Source organism: Centruroides sculpturatus, unplaced genomic scaffold, assembly GCF_000671375.1.
Source record: "Centruroides sculpturatus isolate CEXI.00-Female unplaced genomic scaffold, Cexi_2.0 scaffold72, whole genome shotgun sequence".
Lineage (NCBI taxonomy): Eukaryota > Metazoa > Arthropoda > Arachnida > Scorpiones > Buthidae > Centruroides > Centruroides sculpturatus.
Window position 1 is genome coordinate 190,339 of NW_019384336.1, and position 11,152 is coordinate 201,490.

General features: G+C 35.2%; 2 protein-coding genes across 2 annotated transcripts in view; one reads left to right on the forward strand and one right to left on the reverse strand.

The window, feature by feature from the left end:
• Positions 1-5,943, reverse strand: part of LOC111632086 — a 32,757-nt gene extending 26,814 nt beyond the window's left edge. The window contains exon 1 of the mRNA XM_023376451.1: positions 5,627-5,943. Coding sequence (XP_023232219.1) covers positions 5,627-5,943 — 317 coding nt within the window. The remainder of the gene's footprint in view (positions 1-5,626) is intronic.
• Positions 5,944-6,207: 264 nt separating this feature from the next.
• Positions 6,208-9,360, forward strand: LOC111631618. Its single transcript, XM_023375905.1, has 2 exons — positions 6,208-7,515; positions 7,599-9,360. Exon 2 carries the CDS (start codon positions 8,186-8,188, stop codon positions 8,852-8,854), a length of 669 nt encoding a protein of 222 aa, XP_023231673.1. The 5' UTR covers positions 6,208-7,515; positions 7,599-8,185; the 3' UTR covers positions 8,855-9,360.
• Positions 9,361-11,152: the final 1,792 nt, after the last annotated feature.

Genomic DNA, 11,152 nt, shown 5'->3' on the forward strand with positions numbered 1-11,152 from the left:
CCTCATAACGTACAGGCCATTTTAGCCGCATCTAAGGAAAAACTCCAACAACAGGCCGCCATGGCCGACAAGATAATGGAATTAGTCTCCCCCGCTCACATTCAAACGGTCGAACATGACCTTGCCACTATCTCCACCTTGAAGAACCAGGTTGCGGAATTAGCCCAGCAGGTCAAGAACCTCACATTATCCATCAACAACCAACGCCGCTCCTTCACACGTTCTGATTACCCTCCCAACAACAGGAGGCGCCGCAGCAAATCGCGGCAGAATCAACAGCACAGCACCCTCCACAACGGCATGTGTTACTACCACACTACCTTCGGGGAGCAGGCGAGAAAATGCAAAGCCCCTTGCTCCTTCCGACCGTCGGAAAACTGACTAGGTGGGCGCTTACGGCCAGAAGCCTCACCCGCCACATCGATCGAATCACCATGGCCGACCCTACTACGAAATACAAATTCCTTATTGACACAGACGCCGACATCTCCGTTATCCCAAAAAGTTCTAACATGTATTTATGCAAACCCGACAAGCTAGTCCTCTTTCCTGCAAACGGAATGCCTATTTCAACTTACGGAACAAAACTATTAACACTCAACTTTAACTTAAAGCGGAATTTTTCGTGGCCATTTGTAATCGCCGACGTAACCCAACCCATCATAGGAATTGACTTCTTAACTAAATTCAACCTACTGGTGGACGTTAAAAACAATTGACTAATCGATGGAGTCACGCAACTAAAGTCTCCTGGTTGCTGGCAGAACCGACCTACAACTGTCACTAACATCACCACTGTGACTAATGACTCTCCCTACCACCGTATCATGGCCGAGTTCACTACCATCACAAATCCGTCGATAATCCCCGAAACCAAGAAAACACCAACCACCTTTCATCACATCGAGACTAAAGGACCACCTATCTTTTCAAAACCCAGACGATTATCACCACATACGCTCCAAGCAGCACAGGAAGAATTTCGGTTCTTAATGTCCCAAGGCATCATCAGACCATCCAAAAGCCCCTGGGCCAGCCCACTACACATGGTCAAGAAGGCAAATGGCCAGTGGCGACCATGCGGCGACTACCGTTGTCTCAACACTGTAACAGTCCCTGACCACTACCCTGTTCCTCATATACAGGACTGTACTCAACTCCTAGAAGGCAAAACCACAAAACCATTTTTTCAACCCTGGATCTAACCCGCGCCTATCACCAAATACCGGTCTTCCCCGAGGACATTCCGAAAACAGCCATAACAACCCCGTTTGGCTTGTTCGAATACATCTATATGCCTTTCGGTCTACGAAATGCTGGTCAAACCTTCTAGCGATACATCCACCAAGTCCTACTTGGCCTCGACTTCTGCATCCCGTATTTCGACGATATATTGGTCGCGTCCAAAGATGAAAACGAACACACAGACCATCTCCGCCAAACGTTCCTCCGCTTGCAAGAGCACGGCCTAAAACTAANCTATGTATTTTCTCATGTAATCTGTAAAATCATTGTAACGAAAGCAATGCAGGCACCCATGGTGCCTCCCATGCCTTCTCTTCACACTATTCTCTCTCCCTTTCTTTTCACACTTCGATCTCATGCTTTCTCCTTCTTTCCTACTTCCCACAGAGCAAAGTCCGTAGCTACAAAAAACGGATAGCTCTCTTACCTCTTTATCTCAATGTAAGTTATACAACTGAATAAAATATTGCCATTTAATAATAATTCTGTCATTATTCTCACCCATCTTTAGAACTTTAAGATCAGCCAAAAGATTTCTCATCAATTTCAACATATGAGCTGCATCAAGAAATGCATAAACTTTAATTTCTTCTGTTGAAGTGTGATAACTTCCTCTGGATATTCATTGCCTACATTACCAAAAAGCAGATTTTTTAATGGGCTGCTTCAACATCTCTTAAGTTATTTTCTATCATTATAGCATCAGATTTAGAAAGCATTTCTCTGAGCCTTTAAATAATGTTTTTTGAATTGACAATCTTATTTGAGTTTCTTTTATTAGACTGTCTGCTATATTTAAGTTTTTTTTTATAGCTGTTCACATTTTTGTCTTGTTAAAATTAACATTTCATGCACCTTCTTTGCAGATAGCAAACAATGTGTGATCACAAGAGACTGATACTTCATATTCTTTGCAATTTTTTTCTTTACAGGCTTCTGAAATATGGTCTTTAGTTGTTCATTAAGCCCTTTCTCAAGAAGGGATTCGTCAGTGAGTGGAAACCCAACAAAGAAAAAGTTTTATTTTAAATTTCACTATCACATGAATGAAATCTGATTTAGGCCTACTTATCACTGATATTAACAACTCTAAAATTCATAGTTTGATATGTATAAGGTTTCTATCCAAAACATTTCTAATTATTTAAATTTTGATAAATTAGACAGCATTTTAAAATAAGTTCGACACTTTTTGTTTATTTTTATTAAATTAATCTTTAAACATTTTATTAGACATACTGTATAGTTTGAGCAAAATTAATTTTGCTCATACTATACACTTATACAGTTATAATTTACTTGTGAAATGAAATTCCCAAACCTTTCTTGTAACTGTTGGTACAATTGATAGCAGCACAAAAATTTGGCATGATTATTTCTTACGATATGCTTCTGTGAGAGTTCGAATGCCCCCTTTTTGATTAAATCTATTTTAACAGCAATATTAAAAATTAAAGTAATATTTTATAAATTAGAAAGAAAATTAGCCACAGAAATTAAGGAGAGAAAGAAAGGAAGTTCACTTCCTTCAAAAAGTAGTTAGTCAACCGATGACTACATGTTTAGATCATTGTCAGATGATCTTTAGGCTCGATCTCCATTGGAGGAGAAAATTAGTATAAAATAAAGATACGCACTAAAATCAGGGCCCTTCAGTTCTTCAGCACCTCAGTATGTCTTTGTTTAACCAAGTGCCATAGTTCCTCATACAAGTAACTTCCTTCCAAGATATTGAATCGCATAAGTCAAGTTATCACAGAGGTAATATAAAATAATATAATTTGTAAATCGTATCTCTCAATCTCTAGGGATCTAGTTTAAGGTATAATTATTCATGTTTAAGCTAGATGTTATTTAGTTTGTTCATTTGTAGTCTTGTTCATCCATTAAATTATTTGTTAATGGGACTGGAATCTAGTTTCCTCGAACTCCTATCACTTACTCACTTGTCTCCCCACTCAAAACGAGACATCCTATTTGAAAAAATAGATGAATCGCGAGTTAAACCGCGCAATAATAGTTTAACTGGTGTCAACCTCCTGACGTGGATCTTGATTTCACAAATCTAGATCCTTATTACTGCTCATAGTTAGCCATACATTAACGTTAGAGATCAGATCTCACGATCTTTTGCAGATGAAGTGGTCATTAGGATTTGCCCTAGAACCCCTGCTTATCTCACACTTTGCTATTAACCAATGAGATAGAACCCACCGAAACTTGTCATGGCGTCCTTCTCTTCAATCAGCTTCAAAAAGTGGCACTGTAATCACTGCTACTGGCATTCTGTTATTCTATCTCATTGATTGATTCTCATTAAAGTGGCTAGAAAATATAGTGTCGGAATTGAGCTTATTTTCTGTCCCTTTATTGGAGGTTTCCGCAAGAGGCGCTGCTGTCAATCGTTGTGCTACACTGGCTGTATCATCCTATGTTTACATTGGTTTTAAGTGGGATTTTTAAGCAGAGTAATGTGCTGTAGCTAAGTAAAAGAATTTAGATTGCTTGTGATATGATTTATTATCAATCAGTTATTATATACTATTATTTTATTAACATTTATACATGAAGGAATTCAATTTTATTAATGCTAATTAAGATTCTTTTTAAATCAAATAGTCTACACTGTATTATCTATTTTTACATTACAACCAAGGCAGCAGAGTCAGTAAAAAAAAAACTCTCATCTGACTACTGATAATTTTAGTAGGCTGACTGACAAAATTATATACCAAGTCATTTTATGTGGGCAGAGGTGCTCATAGGATGTTACGCTACTCTGAACTCTAAAAGGATCCCCGGGCATTTACACAAATATTTTTATAGCTAGTATTTTTAATATTTAACAAATGTTTAATAAGAGGAGAAAAGGGGGTGACAAAATTCTACATCTACACATCTTTATTCTACAACATTTGGACTTCTATTTCACCTTTTTGGAAAAGTTAGTCCAACTAAAATGTGTACGATCTAGCTACTTCAGCCTCTTGTTCAGAAAATAAATATGTATACCCTGATCAATTAGTCTGGCTCATTCAGAAAAATAGAGTACTTATTTAAAGCAGGGATAATAAAGGAATGAATCAAAAATATTCAAATTCAATTGGGTCAAAATAATTTAACTACTAAACAAATGCTACGAAGAGAAGTATTGATACCTCTTTAATAAATTAAATTGTTGCATTTTGTATTTTNTTGTTGTAAATTATTGGTTGTTATAGCTTTTTGTACATTTCTTTTTGAACTCTGGTTAGTTTTTTCTAGTTTGAATGACATTAGGTTGACGAATAAACGTCTTTTCAGAAAAGATTGATTCAAATTCGACTATACCAATCAGAATCTAAAATGTAAACAAATGCTAAAAAATCGTTATTTTCATGGTTTTTCAGCGCTATTTTCACTTATTTTTGTTATTTGACGCTATTTAGACAAATAAGCAAGTTTTCTGAAGCATAAAATTGAAGATTTCCCGCTAAAATAGAAACTTCCTGATAACATCGGAAATGACGTTCTAACATCATTTTATTCTATTTGATTCTTCAAAAAATCGTTATAATACTATGTATTAGACTTAAAATATTCGATATCTAGACCAGAAAGTGTTAGCTAGAAATACTTATTTATAGAACAACTCCCCATTTCTCACTTCAGGGAAAGTTATAAAACAGTTGGGGGTGCTAATGACTTTGTGAAAGGGAAAAGTTCTATACTTAGAAACTTGGAAATAAGGGATTTGGCCTGTACCGTCCGGCGGGCCGTATAAACATTGACAAGGGGCCGTATGTGGCCCGCGGGCCGCAGGTTATGCACCCGTTTTATTAAACTACAGGTTCACTGAGCACTAATGGAACAGACAGGCAAATCAAGTGGATAAACAAGTTGTTTAGACTGTTAATTAAAGGGACATCAGTGTTTACACTGGAATATTTTAAAGCAAGTTTTTGTCGTTTCTTGTTTCTTGTGTTAATAATTTACAGCAAATTGATTAACATGTGCCATTTTATAATGAAAGTTAGATGTACCCCTTTGATTTACGCTCGTACCTCTAAGAGTACATGTACCCCCGGTTGAGAACCACTGATTTAGAGTACAAGAGTAATCTACACTTGTCATTACCAACAAGGTTTATTCATATTTACTAAAAAATACACAATTTATCATATTTTTAATAATAAAATGTAACTTTTATATGGCTTTGTGAACCTATTCCACTGTGAGGGCTTTGAATAGAACTTATTAGGCAAATTCTATCGGCTACATAATACTGTACGAGTATACTGTTCATACGGTATTGTGTGACATAGTATAAGCATGTTTTATTGGTTTGTTTCTGTAAATAATGATTTCCTTCGTTAGATGCTTTTACATAAGCTCTGCTTACCTTGTTTTTATAATTATCAGGAATAGAAATTCTCTTATTTTTTTGTCTAATTCTTCTCCATCTTCATCAAGTTCATTCATTAATTGAACACATTCATGCAGTTTAAGCATTTTACTATCTTTTAAAGTTAAAGATGATGATATACCTGGGAATACTGACTTTTGCTTCTTTTGGTGGTACTTTTTCAAGTTCAAGGTAGCTTTGCTGTATTTCTTTGCTAAAGCATTATGTTCATCATATTCTTTTTGATATGCCTCCTCTAATTTATTAACAATATCTTTATATTTTCTATTCTTTTGTATTGAATTACTCAACATTATGCCTTTACAATCCGATTCATACATTTTAGAAAATAAAATAACAAATAATGAGCGGAATTGTTGTTTTTGTTCATTTGAAGCATCTAAACTGTCTATTTTATCAATTAATTCATTCATAAAATCAATATATTGTTTAGCTGTTTTAGCAGTAACTTATTGTTACCAATTGCTAAAATATCAAAATTGATTTTAGATAAATCTTGAACACTTAACAGTATTGTGAAATGTTTTTATTGTTGTTATTCTTTGGTTTGCCATTTAATATATAAATATTTTGATTGTATTCCTTTCTATTTACTGATTGCTAATTACCTTTCTGTTTTTCCTTTTACTTTTTAAAATATATAAATGGATTCAGTAAAACTTCGAGTATTTAAGGCTATGGGATTTTGAAAATAAAAGTGAAAAGGCTTTTGCTGAAACGTATAAAGTCAGTGTAAGAACAATTACATTAAAAAGCATAATGTTAATTATGAAAAACGTGTTTGGTGTTAATATTACACAAGATAAATTTGGCAGATATTCATTAAGTAATCAAGACTCAAATAACCAAGTGCATGATAAAGTAAGTCCCTTAGATGCTAATAAAACATAAATGAAGATTCCTAAGAATCCAAAAGGTTATATTGATAAGGGTAATAAACCTACCTTGAAGCATAAGATAGCATTACTGCTTAATAAATTTAAATCTATTCAAAAAGATCCAAAAGGATTTTGAAAATCCTTTGAAACAACAAGGTCTCACTTATCCAGAGAAAGTAAAATGGATTGAGACTGCTTTGAAAATGTAGACCTTTGATCGAAGATCAATTTGTGTTAACCCTTAAAGATAATAAAATAAAAATATTTTCTACTTTAGTTGTGGAAACAAAAGACAACAGACCATTATCAAAATACAAAATTATATTATGAAAGATACTAAATTCCATGATGATTTTAAACCAATTTTTTCCAAAGAAGGAATTCGTACTTATGAATTTAAAGTTTACGAAAACTAGTAGAAAGGGAACTAATTTTATAGATATAAACAGTATTACAACAATCAAGTCTCAACAATCAACAATTGATGGTACAGTAAGGACACGCCAATGGATGAGACCTAGTGGGTGCCATGACTGCAGTAACTCCCCGCACATCCGTGCCAATATTTTTCACGATTCCATAGGCAACACGCTGAGGTGAGATTATTTCGGAAATAAGGTCTATCAATAAAACTTCGTTCTAATGCTTTTTAGCAGATCGTGCATTCTAAAAGGCATAACATGAAGTACCTAAGCTCTAATCTACATTCAAACATTCTAACAAAACTGAACAAAATGACCGTTAAAAAACATGAACTATTAAGGTCCATGTCCACAATAGTGCCACATGCGTTTGTTATGCTCTTGTCCAATGGAGTGTCCTCTATCAATGTAAAATTTGCTATATTTATGCATTGATAACATCTACATTATGGAAGGAGCAGAAAGTCTTTTACAAATATTTTTGTTTCTTTTCAGATTGCTACTTTGCTACTTATCATTGAATATTAAACCCCGATGCATAAAAGATGGCTGGAACCAGTTTAAGGTATCTTTGTGTGTAACCATTCTGTTTCATAAAATAGTATAAAATAATCTTATGTTTTTTTAAATGTGTGTTTCATTTTCCAGCGAACCAGTTACGGTGCATTTACATATACCAGACAGCGTAGAAATGATTCGGGCATCCATTCTGTTCACAAAACAGTTACCAATCAAATGTGTATCTGTGAACAAGAGGCCTTCCTTGACGACACTGAATAGATACACGATATCAAAAAAAAAAAATGCCTATTCTGACTTTTGAAAAAGATTCTACACAGTTTCAACTTCAGAGCGGAACCTTTAACAAATCCGAGACGGTGTTTTTTCCAGGGTTAATAGATCCAATGTTCAGAAATGAATTCTCGGTAAGAGAGGCTGTTTCAAATAACATTTTACAACCTTTGAGAACTATCTTCAATGCTGGCACCACCACCTTCGAAGTAGAGGGTGAAATGTGTATATCCAGCACACAAGGTTTCCAGGCCATTTCTGTCTGCTCAATTCTGAAGGAGAAATCTGTCTCATAATGGAATGTAAGCCATGGGACTACTTCATGGATTTGGACTACAACAAGTCGAGTGCAAACGCAGTAAAGCAAGCACTAAAAACGTGCTGATCCAAGTGACCGCATCACAAATTCTACCTGCATACTAAGCTACATTCCGAAGACAGCCATGGCTGATGACACTTGTAATTTCAAAGGTGCTATGAAGCAACTTGCGGCATATATGTTGTCTTTGAACAATCGGAAAGCTTTTGGGATATTGACCACGTACTGCCATACGTACTTCGCCATTCTGGAACATTCTGACAAAGGTCGTCCTACATTGAAAGTGTTGAGAGCTGTGAGATACAGTGAAAATGATGTTCTGGAACGAGTGTTTAAGTTTATTGAGTTGGCAGTCAGAACTCCCGTTGTTGAAATGAAGGACAAGAACAATAGTACCAATGTGTCACCCGTACAGATAGGCAAAAGGAAGGCTGGACAGTGCCAAACAAAAGCATCGTTTAAGAAAGGAGACAGAACGAAGCGACTAAAAGGGAATGAAGACTCCAAGAATGGAAATCCTGGAAATAGTGGAAGTAGTCCAAAGAAGCGGGCCGCTTACGGTGATTACGTCATAGACGGCATCATAGGAGAAGGAAAGAGTGGCCGTGTCTTGCGGCTTGTTGACCGAAATGGTTGCTCATTTGTAGCTAAAACAATCGGGGAGCTTAAATACAAATCAAAAATGGAAAGGAAAGAAATCACCTCTGAACTGCAAAACAAAATAGCAATTTATGAAGCATTGAAGACTTGCAAGGCAGGGTCTTGCCTCGATTGCACTTTGAGGCTTATTTAGATTGTACAAGGTACTCTCTGATAATGGATGAACTAAACGCCGACCCACTATGGACACGACATCAAACGGAAGATCAAAAGAGAGCAATTCTTGCTGTTCTGCATCAGATCCACGAGAGGGGGATTTTATACGATGACATTAGGAAAGAGAACATTTTATTAGACCGGAAGGATAAAAAGAGAGTATACTTCATTGATTTTGCATTTTCATCAGTGTGTGATGTGCAAGAGGAATTCCAGGGAGAAATGGAAGAGCTCAGATCACTTCTAGAAATGGATCAGGAGCCGAAGTCTTTCAAGACCTTGCACAAACGCAAGAAGAATAAAGAATGAAAACACAAAGTGTACTTGTGGTATAACATTTTTTGCTAAACATGCTTCTGATCATGTTGTATTTTTTTGAGAAATTAAATTCATGTTTTTGGGAAAACTATGGTCTGCTTGCTTTTAATGTTTTCAGGTAAAGAGTGCATTTGGGAGATGTAAAATGTAGATGTTTTTTTGTAATGCTTTTATCATCTCCCACTGAGGTAGTGTCCATAAATAATATCAATGTTTTGTAGTAAAAAATGTGGGATATTTAAAAAAAATCAGTGAAAAAAGTCTCAAAGATGGGTAAAAAAGATTTAATATATATATTTATTTATTCTGTAATTTATAATATTTTGATTTATCTATTGTTAGGTTATATAAGGTTATATATTATTGGTACTTACTTATTTTCTTCATCATTATTCATAGTACCTCTCTACTTCCCATCGTGTCTACATCAAAAAATCTGAAAATTTTTTGTCCAAAATGTCAGGTCCATTAATAATAAATTCATGTTCCTTGCCTCGATTCTAAATGATTTTTTATGATTTATTTATACTAACGGAAAGTTGGATTTCACCAAATTCTGATTCTGTGTTGAATTTTATTAATAATTTAGGTTATTTGCATGTTGCGTTATCTTGTAATATTGAACAGAGTGGTGGAATCCTTTCGATTTCTCCTCTCACTCAAACATGTTAGTGTTCGAATATCTCAATTCCATCCTTGCCGTCAAACTTTCTGTTTATAATCTAATAATCATGTCAATCTACATCCCCCATAATAAGAGAGATTCCATTTTTAAAATTTTACATAGATATCTCATTTCTCTTATTGATTCCCAAAATATAAAAATTATCTTTTTAGGCATATTGAAATCTCCACTTATCTGAAACTCTAATGGCCCATACTATTTCTCCCTTGATCGGACTGAACAATTTTTTCTTAATGAAATATTCTCTTTTTGACATGACTGTCTTGTTTATAAAATCGTACTGACAGTTTATGTTACCAGCTTAGAGGTATGAAGAGTACATGTCGAGAGTTGATATTTGGCACAGAGTATTTGGCACAGGTGCCCAAATCATATGCGCATAAAAAAAATCCAGACTCGTAGGTAGTCGGGGGACTGAGAACCCAATCAAAATAAAATACAAAATGGCAACCCTCTTCTACAGGCACCCCACCCCACCGAAGTCAGTTACGTGCGGCTAGAGATCCAGATGGCACAACGCGCTGATTGGTCAGCTGAATGACGTCAACCCACTGAAATAGGAAATGCTGGTCGATTAGCCTAGACCTCATATTGTTGTTGTGAGAGGGAACAGCTATTTGTAAATTGATTTTTCACTTGTGAGTTTTCTTTTCAAATATAAATTTAAATAAGTGTGCATTCGAAATGTTTCCTTGCAACATTTGTGACAAAGAGTACAAGGCAAAGAAAAGCTTAGACATCAACGTCTTTTACACAACGTTGTGACTAGGGATTGCAATCCAGCAGTGTTTTCAATCCAGCTGGATTTTTGCTGGTTCAACATCATTCCAGCTGGATCCAGCGCAGATGTATTTTTGGTGCAATAAAGTGTTATCTATCTATCTATCCAGTAATTTATGGTTTTTTTAAAGAAATAAAACATTTTTTAAAATACTTAAGAAACTTTTATTATTTAGACTGGTCACTATACATTAAATCAGTAAAACTTCTTACACATTTAGGTAGTAAACTTAACTTTGGTTCGGTTTAACACTTGAGATAGAGATAATTACAGTCAACCCACCTATAATTACGGTCCCTATAATTACAATTCCTATAAAACTACGAAAAAATATACGTATTTTGGAAATGTTGAGTCGGATTAGTGTAGAATCGATTAATTTTATGGAAGAAAACCTTTCAATCAGCCGTAGTCCGTAAACTTGACACGTGTCGGGCTGTGATTGGAATGACTTGTAAGAAATCGGATTCCTAATAAATTGGAACGTATCT